Source organism: Taudactylus pleione, unplaced genomic scaffold (genome assembly GCF_031769625.1).
Source record: "Taudactylus pleione unplaced genomic scaffold, aTauple2 ptg001374l, whole genome shotgun sequence".
NCBI lineage: Eukaryota > Metazoa > Chordata > Amphibia > Anura > Myobatrachidae > Taudactylus > Taudactylus pleione.
Window position 1 is genome coordinate 444,372 of NW_028285774.1, and position 18,919 is coordinate 463,290.

The following is an 18,919-nucleotide window of genomic DNA, read 5'->3' on the forward strand; positions in this document are numbered from 1 at the left end:
AACTAGGATATCTGTCACCCAGTGCAAGGCAGTAATGTTGCGCCCCTCCCTTCCCGTACCTGGATTTTGTCTTTGCTCCTCCATAAGGCAGTGCACTACTCAAACGTCCCTGGTATAGTGACTTACATTATTCCACACACCATAATGCCCATTACACATTATGCCACACACTGTAATGCCTATTACCAAAGTGCCACTTACATATTTGCCCGACACCATTTTATGCCCCACAGTAAGGCTTCTAATTACTTTAAAATTACCTGCTCATTGTCAGGGGTTTTATGCTCATTACCAGGGGTTCCATGCTCATTGCCAGGGGTTTCATGCTCGTTGCCAGGGGGTTTCATGCTTGTTGCCAGGGGGTTTCATGCTCGTTGCTATGGGGTTTATGCTCGTTGCTATGGGGTTTATGCTCATTGCCATGGGGTTACATGCTCATTGCCATGAGGTTTATGCTCGTTGCCAGGGGTTACAATCTCATTATCAGGGGGTTCCATGCTCGTTGCCTGGGGTTTCATGCTCCTTGCCAGGGGGGTTTCATACTCATTGCCAGGGGGTTTCATACTCGTTGCCAGGGGGTTTCATGCTCATTGCCAGGGGTTTCATGCTTGTTGCCAGGGGTTGTCAGTGTTTTGGGGTCCAGGAAGGTCACCCCACTTTTTCATGCACTTTTATAACATCGCATTTGGCTGAAAATTAAGCAACCCCGCTGCGTGTACCGCAAATTTTAATTGGATTGGAGAATTCTCGGGTTCATGCATTCAAGAGAAGTCTCCGAGTTTCAAGAAGCAAACTCGCTACTCGCACCTAACTGGATCGACCTGATAGAGTAAGAAGGCTATTTCCATGGGGATGTAGTCAATTTACCTCCGATCGGGATGCTGGCAGTCGAAATCGCGGTGCCGGAACACCGGCGCCAGAACACCGGTGCCGGAATCCCGACATCAGTTGAGATGCTGAGGCCAGAATCCCAACAGCCAGCACCCCAATTGTTAGGGTTAGGCTGCAGCTGCTGCCTGGGGGGGTTAGGGGTAGGCACTAAGGGGGGAGGTTTAGGCACTAGCCGGAAGGGTTAGGGTGCGGGGAAGGGAGGGTTAGGGATAGGCGGTGAAGTAGGGAGGGTTAGGATACTTACCTAGTCTCTGAGCCGTATTCAGTTTGAGCCGAGCCGCGATACTTTTTCGCGTCCCGGACTTTTCGCCTACTTCGCCTGTTTTGTAGGCGGAATAGTATCGCTCGCGTGTCCGCTTTACCCTGTATTCAATTTCAAAGTACGCGAAAACAGGACCCGGCGAAACTTGAACAGGCGGAAATTACTGTCAGATTTGGGGAAATCAGCCTGACACCCCCAAATGATGCTCTGACATGGGCGTTCCCTATTGTACCCTCCGATTTGGCTTGCTGAAGGTATTTGGTGTTTTTAAACGGGTTCAATAGCTGCTAAATAGCGTTTTTCTATACGTGGTGAAGAATAGTATTCAGAAGTATTGTTTCCTGAAAATAACTTATCCCAGCAAATTTGGGGTACTTGAAAATGGGGGTCAGCATATTTAAAAGTTGCTAAAGTGAAGTTGAAAAAATCATGAAAAATCCACCTGTCGCAAGCCCCTGCAATAAAAAAAACACCTGGGGCATACTTGGGGACCCCCCCAGAGTCAAGTTCGCTAGTTTTCAACTTTGTCCCCCCTTTTTCAAAGTCCTTAAGTGGGTTTTTTTTTTATTTTTTGACACAGTTTGGGACTATCTGAAGGCTGCACGGGGGTTCCCGCAACGTTGCACCCCAAAACCCCAATTCTGTACTTTTTTCCGCCTGCTATTCATAGGCGAAACTTTTTCGTCTAGTACATTGCATTGACTTTCCACCTAGGTGGAAAGTCTTTCAAATTGAATACGGGGTAAAAGCAAAACAGGCGATAATGACATCATCGGCGAAAAAGTATCACAGATCCGGACTTTTTGCCTCAAATTGAATACGGGCCTCTGTCGGGATTATGACTGCCCGTCTCCCATCTGCTTATTAAAAAAGTGCATTCACCTAAATGAACCACTATTAACCCTTGCCGCGCTGGTTGCACCAAATAACAGTGTTTGCAGAGTAAAGAATATATTCAGTTTAATGAACATATAAATACATCCTGCATATAAATCACAAAAAATATATCTTTAAAGAATAAACACAAAATATAAAAAATATATAAATAAAAAATCAATAGTATAAAACAATACACACTGTGAAACTCAATAAATTGGACAGACCTAATAATCCTATACTGCTTAGTCCAAGGAAATGGTTCCTTGTAATCTCCTACATAAAGATGCATAATTATCCAATGTATTTGTTTGTCATAAAGTATCCAAGTCCACAGATTTTGTTAAACAGATTTTTCACCTTAAAACAGCCAAGGGGATGAATTCCGCCATATAAAAGTAATGGTTTATATTCTCTAATAAAAGCCCTATGTAGTAATAATATTTACCATCTTTAAACCGGGGCTATTTGGCCGTATCAGGACACCCGTCTGGCCGACAGGCTGATGCAATCAAAATTATCTGGTGTGTTCCCCGGTCACTTACACGGTTCAGAAGAACATAGCTCCCATCAACCAAGACGGTAGCTGAAGGAATGATCACGGGAACTGCTACTAACTCCAACTGCGGCTGAGAACTAAACCATGCTGGATAAAGGTACCTATGGTGTGAGGCGCTGGTGGATTACTGCAGCGGCCCTAATAGAAACAGCCTGTTGAGCACAGGCCCTCATTCAGAGCCGCTCATAAGCGTCCGCTCGTTCGTAGTCAGCCGATTGTTGTACAACCACGCATGCGTCGGTGTAACAGTGCGCATGTGCGTACGGCTGATTGCGATCATTTTTTCAGTCGGTTGTCGAACAGCGAACAGGAAGTGACATGTCAAATGTGATTGACAGAACTGTCCGTTTTGGGGCGGTGACGGGGGTGGAGATGGGAAAACGCAAGCGTGTCGAGGCGTTTTTGGGGCGTACATAAATTATCTGATGCGAGCGGCCAATGTGAACTGAACAAGTGATACATCACTGTCTGATCCAATTTCCATTAAGACTGCTCGCTCAGCTTGTGGTCTGGTATAGTCTACCGCAATGACGATGGTCTCTTCGTCCTTCCCTGGGCTCATCGATGGAGTGTCGATTTATCAATTGAGGCCACAGAAACAATCATCTTTTAATTGCAAACTGCTTTTAAGTTGTTTCTCAAATAGACCATTTTTAGTAGCTAAAAACCGAACGCAGGTGAACTACTCAGCTGCTAATTTCGGCCTAATACAATCAATTAGCAAACAATTTTTAGTTTATTTTGTGGTATTTTGAAATATTTGTGTTTTTTTTTAAGTTTAAGTTTACAATATTGTACGCATGGTTGTTTTTTTGCTAATATTTTTTGGCCAAAGAAACCAATCGTCCTTTTTTTTTTTTCTAAGTGTTATTTAAAAATCATATTTTTTTTTTAACCCTTGATTTTTTGAAAAATAAAAATGTTTCTATTTCCGTTGTATTGTTTGTCATTTGGTTTGAGGGATTACCTTTTAACCAGTTTTGTAATAAATCAACAATATAATTGAGCAGATTTTAAACTGAATTTTACTAAATGTTTTTTTTTTTTCTTTTTAAATAAACCCAAATTTTTTGTTTTGCCACACACACAAAATAAGTGGCATTTGAAACACAAACAAATACAAAAATTAAAAACAATTCATAAGAAAGGAGAGGGAGGTTTTGGGCATTAAGGAATATGGGGCAAACACAGAGATGGATTGTGGGGAAATTAGCCAGTGCTGTCATCGCTTTTTAGGCCGTTTGTCCGGGGGTTGGAGTGAGCTGGAACGGGTCCGGGAGGTCCTTCGCCTGGCCTGTCCAGAGGCAGATGTTGTGGCCTCTGGACTAGGCATAGAGCTAGGCACATTTGGAGGGATGGCTGTTGTTGTGCCAGAGGTGGAGGGTCCTGATATTCCGGCAGGAATGGAGGCCGGCTCCAACATGTGCTGGCGAACGAGCTGCTCCAGGGCATTTGCAATTCGCACGTTGGCCGCAGCATTTTCCTCCAGGGCGTCCGCCACCCGTAGCAGACTGGCGTCCATCCTCAGCAGAATCTCGGTCTGCTGATCCGTTTTAACATTGAGATCACTGAGGAGGGCCACTGCCTGCGAGGGGGAAGGCCCTGGACTGTCTTCCACAGGGTCCCCAGCCAGATCTACTGCTTCCTCCCCTGCAGAGCCAGAAGAAATTCTGCGGCCAAAGCTCACCTCTGGAGCAGACTCATCCGCCTGTGTCTCTGTGAGAAAAAAGAGAAAAGAGTAAAATTATAATCTAGATATTTTCCAAAACACATTTCAGAGTTGTTAACATTACAACATTTACCTGGGTCAACATGAGGAGCCACAAAGTCTGGCATGTCGGTATCCATGTTCGACACGCCAAACACCTCCTCATCCTGCACACACCCCTGTGCCAGCTCCTCCAAATCCGTGAGCTCAAGTGACACAGGGGTTGGACCCCCACCTGTCCCCCTTGCATGCCTAGCCCTATCAGCAAGTTTTTGTTTCAGGCGATATTTGAAGTCGCTCCATCTGTTGTTTAAAAAGTTGGCATTATTACTGCAGTATTTTAAACTGTAAACACTTTTTAGTCAAATGTAGTTTTCACGTACCGGCGTTTGACCTCCCGGGTTGAACGTTCCAACTCACTCACCCCATTGGCAGCACTGGCTATGTCGTCCCACATTTTCTATCCCTGGCTTGCACCTATATTCCTTGGTGCCTGTGGCAGGGTGTCATTGCACATTTGCACCAAAACCTCCATCTCCTTACTTGTGAATTGTGGCTGCCTTTTTTTTTTTTGCTTAGTAGGCCTACTAGGCCCAGCAGCCTCTTCCATGGCATCCTCAACACCTTTTTTTAAAAAGACAATTACATTTTTAATGTAAAATGTTTACTAAATTATTGTTAAACAATCATTTTCCACCAAAAATACAAATACTTACCTGGCGCCTCTTGGCCAGTACTTTGCTGCTCTGTAGTCATTTTGGACTCACTACAGCAGACCGATTTGGGATTTCAGTGATGTTTTTATACATGCGTCAGCATTATTTGTCCGCATCATTCATTGTGCGCTCCTATTGTCCGTCCTTAATTTGAGCGGGAAAAAAAAGACTATTTATGGCTTTGTGTGACTCCATTCGAGGTGGCATTTTTGGATTGTTGGAGGTATTTCAGAGTAGTGGTTGGTTATTTGGTTGTTGGTTCGTGAAGGAGTGGTTTTTTTGTTTTTGACCGAGCGTTTTTTTTACTTTCTTTGTTTAAGTTAGCATATTTGCGTTTTTATTCTGCTATTTTGATTTATATTTTTGAGTAAGTATTTCAATAATTCCCAAAAACATTTATTCTTAAATTGTGTTTCTTTTTTTTTATTTTTTAATTTTTTTATTTTTTATTTAAACAGTTATTTTGGCTGGAACCCAAGTGACCTTTTCTAACTTTGGGATATTTGTCTGTTTTTGGTAAGAGTTTTTGATTTTATTACTTAACAAATTACATGTGTTGGTCTTAGCATATGTTTCACAAAGTAATATGTGCTTCTTCTGTGTAAAATCCTGTGTTAACTCTAAATGTAGCTTACCATTTTGCGAAGTAATATGTGCTTCTTCTGTGTAAAATCCTGTGTTAACTCAAAATGTAGCGTACCATTTTGCAAAGTAATATGTGCTTCTTCTGTTTAAAATCCTGTGTTAACTCTAAATGTAGCATACCATTTTGCGATGTAACATGTGCTTCCTTCTCTAAATTATCTAAAACTATATTTGGTTGAAATCCTAGTTTATTACATAAATCTAATATTTTTTTTCTACTTTTGAAATGTAGGTTGATTTTCACATGACACGACCCAGGCCTGTAATAATCTTTTGGTTTCTTTGCAAAGATAAGTATATTTTTCTTAACACATTTGTCGAAAAAAATAACTACCACGCTTAACATTTCAGGTTGGTGTTGGTCGTATTATATTGGCCATGGTTCCAGAACCCGACCAACCTCAACTTCATCCCAGGCGGAGGCCTCGTAGGCGTGCAAGGCCCCAGATATATAGAACACATGTCACCCTTTTTGGAATGCTAGATGATGAGGTGTTAAGTTGCTACCGTCTTCCGCCACAAATCATCATAGACACTCTCTCATTAATAGAGAGTGATCTTGAACGGCAAATCGACAGTCCTACAGCAATACCACCACTTACGCAATTAATGTCGGTGTTACATTTTTGTGCCTCAGGATCCTTTCAAACCACCGTGGGAATAGTGGCAGGAATATCCCAATCCTCCTTTTCAAGGATCCTGAGGGCAGTGATGGATGCACTTTTTAAACACCTCCATCATTTTATTAAAATGCCATTGGATATGGGTTCCCTTAATGTGGTGAAGTCTAATTTTTACCAAATTGCTGGCTTCCCACACATCATAGGGGTTGTGGATGGTACTCACATTCCACTTCAGCCTCCAGCAAGTCTGGAGGCAATATGTAGGAACCAAAAGCACTTTCATTCACTGAATGTAATGGTGGTACATGATGCCTCCCTCCAGATCCTGTCCCTGAATTCCAAATTCCCAGGCAGTGCACATGATTCCTTCGTCATCCGGCAATCAGGGCTTTGGCACAAATTAAACAACCTACATGCTGGTCATGCATGGCTTCTGGGTAAGTTGACACCTTCTGTTGAAAACAATGGTCCTGATGTTATTTTTTATATTTTCACAGGAGACAGTGATTACCCTTGCACGCCCTGGCTGCTCACTCCTTATTTGGTTCCCACACCATGGCAACAAAGTCAGTATAATTCCGCACTTACAGCCACCAGGAAGGTGGTGGAGTGCTGTATCGGCCTTTTAAAAGGCCGATTCAGATGCCTCCACCGCTCTGGTGGCGACCTCATGTATTTGCCGGCTATGGTCTCGAAAATTGTGGTCCTGTGTGGGATATTTCACAACATCGCCATAAGGAGTGGTGTAGCAATGCAGCCAGAGGATGCCTTGCCTGAGGATGGCCCCCCTGAGGTTGATCAGAGGTCAGTATGTGGGGGGGCCATACACGATGACATTGTTGCCAGATTTTTTAGGTAATTATTTCCAGAAATTTATTTAATTGACACAATGTAGACATGTAATATTTTAATGTACACTTTTAACTTTTTTTTGCTTTTGTTTTTGTTTTATTCCATAAAATTACCATAAAAAACGATGCATACTACCTGATCAACAAACATGACTTCATGTGGACACATTGGATATAACTTTGGGAACAATGATTTCTTCTTCTCATTTGTGGATTCATGTTGGCATGCTACTTCTTCAAACAGTTCCTGATTCTTGATTTAATTTGGGGTTTTTGGGGTTGTTTGGACTTTTGTGTGTGTTTTCAATGTGTGAATTGATTGTGACAATTCACTTGGTGTTTATTATTTGTGTGTATTAATTTTTTTTTTTTCGTTAAACAAACATTTCCTTGGTAAATTACAAGCAAGTGTAACCTGGTCCAAAAAATGCAAACTTGCTTAATGGCTAATCCTGTAATTTATTAAATTGTAAAAGTTTTTACCCTGCTTTGTGGCTAAAAACAAATACCAAAGGTATTATGGTGAATCAGTATGTTTTCTAATCTAGGCCTAAGCAGGTTTGTTTTAATTTTTACATTACCCCCAAAAAAGAAAAAACATTTTTTGCCATTAATTCTACAAACCTATTGGTATTGTTAGGTGTTTAATGTGCCAGCTTACATACTTACTTGAGCTTTCTACAATCAAATTTACATTTCTTAAAAACTCATGGTAAAAGAGTAGACTTATGTAAGGTTCAACAATCTAAGATTTACAGACAAGGAATGAGACTTAAATAAATCAAAATAAATTTTAGTTTTTTACAAATTTTTTGTGATAAAACAAACAAATTAGTGGCGCAGGAGTGCCAAAATATGGTCCAATGCCACAAGCATGGCAACGACATGGCCCCTCAGAATCACCAAGCCAGCAGAAATTTCAGCGTTACGCCTCTGGTCCTCTGTGGGTTAAAAAAATGTGCGGATTACTAAAATGACACCTTAATTTAGATGTTAAAAAAACAATTAAAAATCAGACTATACAAAAAAACCTAAAAAAAACCATGACCAAAACGAAAAGATTCAAAAATAAAAATGGACAAAAAATAAGAAACAAAATAAAAAAAGCTAGATTTACAACTACGCAAATATACGTCATTTGTTGATACCGTAAACAAGAAAGACACAAGTATGAGTGTTTGGACATGTGTCATATGTGTAAGGGGAAAACATCCTGGACATTGTTTCACAAAGATATATATAAAAAACATTAGAAATACTTTACAATTTTGAACTGCACAGGCAAAAGGACAACATAAACCAAAATTTAAATAATGAAAAAACAACCATAGTTTAAAAGGGAATCATACCGGTCAAAATGCTGACTGGGCCTGGAGCCCCGAAATCCTCCTCATCAGAGGTGGGCCAGTGGATCACAGATGGAGGAGCGGTAATTTGTGAGGAAGTTGAGGGTGAGGAAAAGAGAGGGGGGGTGGAGGGGAGGGTGAAGTTGGAGGGATGTGAATGTGAGGAGAGGGAGGGGACTGGGGTGGAGGGGGAATTTGGGGAAGAGTGGGCAGAGGATGTTTGGGTGGGAGTGGGGGATAGGGGACAAGCCCGACATCTGCGCCATCGTAGTCTGCGCTCAGCCCCTAAATGATGTTGAAAAAATTATTTTTAGTAAATTTTTCTTTGTTAGTGCAAAAATTTTAGAGCCAAAAAAAAAAAAAAAAGGGCTATACTGTAAACATGCACACACAGGTAGGTCCAAAATAAAGAAACAGGGCTATATGGTAAACATGCACACACAGGTATGCTTAAATTTAAAAAAAACAAAAAACACTTACTTTGATGTATCAGCAGATGCAAATTGGCCAACAGGCGTGGGGATCTGCACCTCAGATCCGACCACCTGCGTTCCAGTTGGCCGATATTTCGGCGATAGCCGATGGAACGCAGGCAGCGGCGCACCTCCGCTTAGGCCATACGCTTGCGGAGGTTGGTGATGGGGGGCGGATGCTCGGTGATTCTCTGGTCCATCACCTCAGTGAGGACCAGGAGCTCACGCCTACAAAAAGCTGAGGCTCTCATGATGGCAATGATTTTTTTTACACAAAAGTTTTAATAAAGGTCCTAGAAAAATTTTGATTGGATAATGTACTTTGTAAATTAACAGAAACCATTCTATTGGTTATTGTATGAGTCATGTGACCTACACCCTCACAAATATAATGTGAGTTATGATAGGCTTGATGCAGTGACATGAGTAAGCTAATTTAAATGTTAAAAAAAAGTTGTAAAATCGGCCTATAAAAAAAACGCAAAACAATAGTAGCATTCAAACAAACTTTTAATTTTGAACAACCATTCCCTTGGTCCAACCGTACGTATTCTGCGGAAGCAATGACACACACTAACAATTATAAGTTTATTGACATTGAAGAAAAAAAACCGATTGCAAACATGTGAATAACAATTAAGGTAATTAATATAGTGATTGCCATTAACCAATTCAAGTATGTTTGCTGAATGAAATAGCAGGCAATCGAAAACTGACAGGGCCACTTCCGGAATTGACTTGTGCGAGCGTTCCCTGCAACCAAAGAGGAGACGGACGGTCGCTATTTTGAACGTTCGCTAGCTAGAGGAGGGGTTGGGAGAATATGGGGCGGAAGATTAGCTGCGAGCGAACATACGAGCGAGCACTTGAATTAAAATTTTTTCGCTCGTACGGCGGACGAGAAAATGGCCACTTGCGTCCGGGTCTGAATCAGGGCCACAGTGCGGCTACATATGTCACGCACTGAAATGGTCCAGCAGTAAACATGCACAGGTGCCGGACTGGTATTCAGTTGATTGAAGCCGCTTGACATGCTGAATTCTGGCCACCATAAATATAAATTGCTGGTGCTTCTGAGGTAATTCATTCCCCAATAGGTGCAATATAAGTCAGGTCTGAAGTCCACAACATCTGTAGATAGGGACAGCGACGCGTTTTGTCTACTCTCTAGACTTTTTCAAGCTCAATGCTGGTCTCCCATACCCAACCCTTTCCATGATAAACGCTGCATGACCCACTAAATGTTCCCAGAGTGACGTGTTCTGAAAAAGACATCATACAGTAGGGCTCCATTCAACGAGAGATAATCCATTTAGCACTTGCAAAACCGGTTATGTCCTCTATTTTGTATTTAGCAAACAGCGGTAAGCTTGGCTATCAGTAATAAATAGACCTCACACTCTATCCTCTCTTAAATGCAAGATTCATTCATCACATCCTGGAAAGGGGGGAAGATTGCTAAACCCCATCTACTCCACAAAACATTACTATACCCCAAAATTAACTTTTAACCTCCTGATAATAATATGCCCCCATAAAATTAATAGACCTCCCACCCCATTAATATTAATATTCACCATCCAGATCACAATAACATTTATCCTCCCCACCTCATATTGCTTTTAATCATTTCCCTACGCCTCCTTATATACTTACATCTTTTCCCAGCACACTGACTGCGGAGCTCCAGAGGAGAAGGGGAGAAGGAGAGAGACTCAAAGAGAGGCTGGAAAGGAAGGAGAGGAAGGGTCAGGGGCTAGGAGAGGAGAAATACAGGAATAGGGTAGAGGACGGGGAATGGTGGGAACTGTTGATGTAGTAGTTAAATGGTTAAGTGCTACAAGCTGTCTCTTAACTGAGTACTATTGTGCAGGACTAATCATTGCACTAATCAACATCACATGTCTGAGTGAATGATATTCACCAAACATAAAGGTCAGGCTGTCTAGACTGCAAATGCAAAATTTGAATACTTGGATCTATAAAAGGGTCTACATGTCTTTACTATTCTGGATGCCAAAAGTGGATTCTAGCAGATCACATTGGACAAGGAATCATCCATGCTCACATGTTCATGGCACCTGTGGGCAGGTACGCCTTCTTCTGAATGCCCTATGGCATATACACTGGCAGTGACGTATTCCAACATTGCATAGAGAACCTCTTCGAGAGATACCCTTGTGAGATCATTCTAGTTTGGGGCCACCCCATAAAAGCACATTACATGTACCTATCAAAGGTACTCCAAAGAATCCATGAACTAAACATGCAGTTAAACCCTGACAAGTGTCGCTTCAGGGTAACTGAGGTCTCGTATGTTGGCCACTTCCTAACTTCAGAGGGTGTCCAGCCAGATCCTGCCAAAACATAAGCTATGTAACATATGTCTACCCCCAAAGACAAGTTGACTCTGCAGCACTTTTTGGGTATGACCTACTACATTTCAAAATTCCTGTTATACTACAATGAGGTCACAGCCCCACTCCAGCAGTTGTCTCATGTTGTCTTGCACGGCTGACCGCCTTCCTCCACTGAACTGTTTTGTGACCTTAAGTCTTTCTTAGGCTTCCGCAATGAAATGACCATCTCACATGGCATCCTCCTGAAAGGTCAGCATTTCATGATACCGTATGATCTTCAAGGCTTCTGTGCTCAGCAATCCCAGCAGGGGCACCCCGGGCATGAGGTCACCATATGGCAGGCTAAGGATGCCCTGCTTTGGCCTTCTATGCCTGTTGATATTGTCACTGCCATGCCCCCTGCAATGCTTTACTGGCCCGTCATGCCAAGAAACCGCTCACTCTCCCTCTATAAGATTCCTGACCTCCCTTGGTCCATTGTTGCGGCAAATCTCTTTGAATGGAGGGGGAGATAGCACCTTGTGTTACTGGATTCATATTCCGGTTGGTTTCGAGATAGGTTATCTTCCCAAAACTGAGAAGTGCCACATTCATTAAGACACTTTTCTGCACATAGTATACCACGCAAGTTACTTACTAAGAATGCCATGCAATTCATGTTCCAGACTTTCACCAATGAATGGGACATCTCATCAGCCTTGATATTCACAGTCCAACGGATTAGCAGAACGGGCAGTATGTTCTGCAATGCACCTGCTTGAAAAATGTTAGAGCCATGGCTCTGATGAGTTTATAACACTCCTTATTTGAAGAAATACTCAACAAGTAGGACTTCCCTCTCCTGCTCAATGCCTTCTGTCCAGGGGCACATGCACCATCATTCCCAGCAACAAGTTCAAACTTAGGGCCTAATTCAGACCCGCTCGCGAGCGAAGGACGCTCGCAAGCGGGTCGATGGTACCCTAATGCGCATGCGCACGACGGAGGGAGCTCGACACTTGACAACAGACCTCGGTATGTATGAAAGCATATACATTAATCACTTTTATTTATTTTATATGCAAACATCTAATGATATTACCGTCACCATTCTAATGTATGGCCATGGAAGATCATTCAGATGTTAGTAAAAAATTCTAAGCACATTTTTGTGGCTCATCGTTTTTTCACATATCGGCAGGATTACCTTTTCCAGTACATGTGCTAACTTGTGGCGACAGCCCCAGGGGTCTGGCTGTGCACACAAGATCCCATGATGTTTGTGAGATCTCTTGCATGTGCAGTGGAGCCGGCCAGGAGGTATCGACAGCGCGAGGCAGATGTGTTCAATAAGTCGCGAAGCAGGAAGAGCTATAGCGGCACATTACGTCATCTGCCCCTGTGTTACTTAATCTCCCATTGTTTTACATTTATGTTTGTTCTTTGTTCAGATCAGACCAGATCACTAACAATAAAATAGAAATATTTATTCATGCATTAATGTGAATTCTGACAACATATTTAGAAGCAATGACTACACTAAACTACAGCAAGATAACATAACCAAAGTAGCATAGCATGGGCTCTGTAGCTTTGTACACTAGGGGGTGTATTTACTAAAGTGCAGGTTTATAGAAGTGGAGATGTTGCCAATAGCAACCAATCAGATTCTACTTAACATTTATCTAGCACCTTATAGAAGATAATAGCTAGAATTTGATTGGTTGTTATGGGCAACATCTCCACTTCTAAAATTCGGCACTTTAGTAAATATACCCCTAGGACTCACTTGATGGGTAGATGTCCAAATTCCCAAATTATCGTGATCTCACAGTCAATCCCAATTGTGGAGTGCATTAATTAGGGGGTAATGATTTTTTCTCAACATGTAGTTAGCATCCAGCGAAATGCACAAATATGGGCATTACCAATCTCTTGAAGTGGTATGGAGTCTTTTTAGCAAAGCAATCGAACAGACTTGTGATGGTCTCCTAGTATAAAGTACTCGCTGTCTAGTATATTTGATATCAAAAGGTAAAAGAAAGTGACTGAAGTCCAATAGATGTAGTTCTGCTTAGATTATCTGATACGTTTCGCAATTATTAAGTGAGATTCCTATGACATGGAAATTTCACCACCTTCTTGGTGATATATAATTCCAAGAATCCCATGAATGCAATAGAGATACATGCAAGAGCAATCTTTGGGTGCACATGACCCATGCCAAGGTTATCATACCAGTAAAATGTTTGTTGAGAGAAAATCCGTGTTCTCATACATGAGTGGTTTCAGTCAATGATTTATTTAGAAATTAAATCTAGAAATAAAGTGTAATAAAATATGGATGTGTTGGAGGATGTCTAGATAAAAAAAAATATCAAAAACTTTCCAGGGTGACTAGTCCACGTCTCCATTGTCTACTTATTTTTTCATAATTTTATTACCACACTCTGCTTCCAAATTGTTTTTGTTTTGCTATGAAGTCATTTATTGTTATTTTGCCAATCCTGTAAAAAAATTTTTTTTAAATATAAATGTTAAAAGGTTAGTTCATGAACTGTTTTCATATTGTTGCTGAAAACTCAGGAGCCTAGATATTCTATAATATTATATTTAATCATGCTTTTATGCGTCCAAACTATTTGTCAATGCGGTGTAATTGAAAGGCATAATCTTTCTTTGTTTGGATGGAGGGCAGGGTTATTCATTTATTTTTTTTGTCTATGTGTATAAAAATTTTAATAAAAAAACATATGATCTAAAGAAAACATATTATTTTTCAGATGTCTCACCTGTTTCTGCTGGAAACAATACAGTTCTAGATTGTAAACATCAACCTGGAGAGATGTTACTTATGGTTACTTGGAAGTTCCATCATGCGGATCGCTCTCGATGTTATATGGCGGTCGATCTAGTGAATAACCGCACATACAACAACTGCAGTGATCGGATGCATCTGAACTTGGGTGGAAGCAGGGTGTCTCTCAGGATTGACAACAGCAGAGTCTCTGATGAAGGGAATTATACCTGTGAGATTGTAAACCTAACGGGAACTTATATCAGCACATTTATGCTACAAGTATTAGGTAAGAGATAATCTCCTACTTTTTTATTATTCTTATGTTGTGATTTATTCATATAAGGGGGCAGTGGCTTTCTGTTCTTCTCAGTAACAAAGTACATCTGAGGGGATACCTATGATTACAGCCTATGAAGATGCGAGCAGACTCAGCCTACCATACCGGGCTGATATACAGTATGTGCAAAGTGAACTGATGAAGACGCTTCATTAAATCTGCCCCATGGTCCAACCAATTCAATCCATTCCTAAAACAGGATTATTAGAAAATTTGTATAACAAATGGAGGGGTCTACATCTAATGGGGCCCTGGTATCAGAAGGGGCCACAGCAAAGAAGCCTGGGGTTCATGCATAATTCCCATTGATCATAGACTCTGAGCAACTTCTAACAGTGATAAGGGGGGCAATCAGATTCAGGAACTGCCAAACATTAGTGGAGGGGAGTCGACGTTTACTTAAACAAGAAACAATAACTGTGCAAAGTACAGGCAGTAACGTAATGCTCATATAATCTACACTATATCACGATATCAGTGTTTCATGTGTCACATAGCTACTGGTAAATACATAGTACATGGGGCAGAGGATAACTAATACAGTGAAATAAATGGTTTTTGTAGGAGAAACAGGAACACGGTGGACATATAACAATTTAGTGACATGTACACATTTGGCTAAAGGCCAGGCTAGGAATCAGATGCAGCCTATATATATAAATACCCAGTAATAGCAGAGTTTACAAAATCCAGAACTTGTGAGATTTTGGCAACAGAAAAAATGAGAAGTTATATCAAATCCAGTGGTGCCCAAATTAAATGTGAATATTGCTGAGCATGGTGAACAATTCAGAATTTATAATGATATTGAGAGCGCACACCTTGTGCAGGAAGAATTAACTCTTGAGATTTGCCAGCAACAAAAACCCCAATGGTCCAGAATAATTGGATAAATGTTCAGGGGTTGGAATGTGAATGCAGGATAAAACAGCCCGATTTCTCTGAAGTACAGAGGCTAGGATGCAGGATAAAATAGTCTGGTTTCTCTCAAGTACAGAAGTTGGATGCAAAATAATACAGCCCAGTTACTCTGAAGTTGAGAGGTTAGGATGCCAGAACAAACCGGCAGGATTCTCTGAAGTACAAAAGCCAGAGGCAAATTCTCCATAGTGGCCACCAGTGGTAGAAATGCAAAAAGCAGATCAATGCAGAAACGGAAGCCTATAGCATCACCTAGGGGTTGAAATGCAAAACAGTATAAATAGTACCCATTTTCCATCAAAGTCCTGGGTCTGTGCCAGGATTTTTTACCCGCCATTTTCCTGGGTCATATCTGGCTTAGACCCCATTTCCACTGCACCCTCATCCCAGGTTTTTCCCAGGTTGCCTCCGTTTCCACTGAACCCGGGTAAGCCCCGCAAAACCTGTGGATGTCATTAAAAATGGCATTTATTCAGGCCAGTTTTAATGACATCCACATTTAATGACATCCTTTATTATTTATTATGATTATATTTATTTATTATTTAATTATTGTTATTATTATTATTTATTTTAATTATGTATTTATTATTTTTTTAATTATTTTTTTTTTTTATTTTATGACAGTTTTAATGACCTATTTTATTCAGGTATCTCCTCTGTTCTCTGGGTGATTGTATCAGCAGCCAGCACCCTGGAAGGACCAATCAGCAGCTTTTGCGATTACCTGGGTCAAAAAACCCTGGTAAGAGCTGTCTCCACTGCAGTGTTACTGGGTTTTACCCGCTACAAACCCTGATTGATAGATACCCGGGTGGAAATCCTGGGTCAGAAGACCCGGGAATATTTCCTTGGAGCCATTTCCACTGAGTCAAGTCCCGGGTAGACACGGCAATACAAGTGGGATAATGACATCATCTATGGCAAGATCGGTAACTACAAATATAAAATTAGGGTGGGAGACGCCAGGGTCTTCTGCAATGAACTTCAACCAATGGATTACCCATTGTGACCTTGAGACAAAGGGGAGTGTAAGAGAGCACAATGTTGTGATGTCAAATGCAGTGGTGGCACCAAAGTTGGGGCGGCTGCGCAGTCCAAAATTCAGATAGGGAGCCACACCAACTGCCACCCTAATACATCGCTGGCCAGGACTCACTGGCAGTTGGGGTGGCTCCTCTATTTGAATTTTGGATTGTGCTGCAGCCTCACCTCTGAAACCGCCACTGGGCAAATGCAAATCAATGTATCGAATGCATAAATATTAAATGCATATTAAAAGTATTAAATACCACTGCATGAGACTGTAATTCTTATTTAATTAAATGGAAATAATAAAAGATTATAAACAGAGTATACAATTAAAAATAGCACATAATGGAAATGGAAACAAAATATAAATACATATTAATAAAATTAATAAATAAAATGAATGGGCACAGTCTCTCCTATGGATGTAGGAGTACCGTAGTATCCCAACACCGTTTGGATTGTGATTGGAATTGAAATAAAAGGTAATATTACCACTTTGGAGAGTCGGTTGATCTTCATGCATTAGGTGTATGTTCTTGGTGTCAGCTTGTAGTAACCCTATAAGTGATTGGACCGGTCCCTGCTAATTGCACTATAAGGCGGCAATAATGTTGTAGAAGAAGATGAAGCCAGAAAGGGACTTTTGGAGCCGGGCTGCTTAGCGTGATGGCGTGGTGCAGCTCCGTGCTCAGTCAGAGTGTACGTGTCCACATCCACAATAAAAGTCCTGTTGGATACTATGCATGTGCACCTGATAACGTAAATGTATATGGATATAAGTGATGGCACGACCCTTGGTATGCAGTCAGTGACCCAAGTACGGTGTTGGCGAGAGCCCACTTGGTACGTACAGTAGTAGCATTATGACGCGTTTTGCTGATGCTGCAACCTTCATAAGGGGCATATACCCTATACCAACATGCTCATCACATGATTAAAACAGAAAATCAGAGGTGTCCATGTGAGCATGTATATACCATAGATACCTAAATAATATACAAGTTAAAGATGCCCCCAAAAATTATATATGGTATATTAGTTTCCTTAATAATTTATACTTGTCAGAAATATTATCCCATAATTATGTATTATGCAATAACAAATACAGTAACATATGTGCTCAAAATTATATAACAGCCAGAGGTGCCACAGTTACCATAACAATATACTGCCCGAAATACCAGCCAGAGCGACAGACGTACTTATACACAAGCCAGAGGTGCCCATATATTCTTATACCAGTTGGATAGTCAGATTCCAGCCAGAAAATACTCACATAATTATATAATAGCCATTCTGTCGACACCACACTGTAGAATTTTATCAGGTCGACATAGTTAAAATCCATAACATGTCTATATAGTCGACAATATAAATCTTAGGGTTAGGGGTTAGGGTCAGCGTTAGGGTTAATGTTAGGATTATGTTCCATATGTAGATTTTATAGCAGCGCTGATATGTTCCAAGTAGACGTCGTGCATGACAATATTTTGAACTTGTCGATATGTGGACAAATCATACTGGTTGGAGCCTTTATATACCAACCTGTGCAAATACCGTTTATACCGCCAATGGTCCCTTATCATAATATAATTATCATTATATTTACTTCCTTTGTTTGGCAGCAGCAGTGGGTTAAAGCACAAGTTCAAACTAAAGTAAAAGCGTCAGTCATAGCACACAGACCATACACTCCGCCAGGGCCGTGATAACCCATGGCCGGGCCCCTAGGCTGTCAGGTATTTTGGGCCCCCTCCGGCACTGTAATCTTTCTCCCCACTACAGGTTCTGTATGCTGGGTGGGTCTGGTATGCTTGAGTGGAAAATGTGCCACAGTATATGGTGTAATACAGAGTGACCAAAAGATGAAATAGAGCAGAGTGTATGGTATATAGGGCAATAAGTGACTATACTCAGTATACAATGACTTTCCGCTTATCAGATTGCAAATTATGGAGACACCGTGCTGCAGACAATCCCAATAAAATGTACATTCATTTATATATAATGTCTAGTGCGGGAAGACTGAAGTCAGAGAGGATGTTGGGGAGATAAGTTGGCTCCTTTAGGGTTTTCCTCTGTCTGTATTCCAAATAGGGGTGATATCTCCCTGTGGCGTGTCTGCAGTGTAGCGTCTACTGATAGTGCAGTCACACACTGGGAATGGGATGTGTGAGATGACCCTTACTGGGGAGGGGGGCTCTTCATGTATGGTGTACACACCATAGGTCTCCCTCACGCTGAAGGTGGTCGTCAGGGTTTTGGATGTCCTTGTGTGTATGTGTCATGGCAGCGCCCGCACTAAGCACTTAGCAGTAGGCTGCAGCGTCCGTCCTGGTGTGTGCACTCAGGATCTTCAGTCCAGTTGGCGCCACCCCTATGATGGAGCATCCTTGCTCTGCACTCGGTGGCGGATGGAATCTCCTGTCCCTGTGTATGCTGAGGTCTGGAGGAGAGAGAACTTTCTCCAGGTAGCGGTGGTCACATGTCCTCACATGGAGGTGTAACAACCCTGATGCTAGTGCGCTATTGGTCCACTG

The 18,919-nt window shown here is 41.4% G+C and overlaps 1 protein-coding gene across 1 annotated transcript in view; it reads left to right on the plus strand.

Moving 5' to 3' along the window:
• LOC148442975 (cell surface glycoprotein CD200 receptor 1-B-like) overlaps positions 1-18,919 on the plus strand; it is a 53,381-nt gene that overhangs the window by 17,136 nt on the left and 17,326 nt on the right. Inside the window, exon 2 of the mRNA XM_088463438.1 lies at positions 14,073-14,375. Coding sequence (XP_088319564.1) covers positions 14,073-14,375 — 303 coding nt within the window. The remainder of the gene's footprint in view (positions 1-14,072; positions 14,376-18,919) is intronic.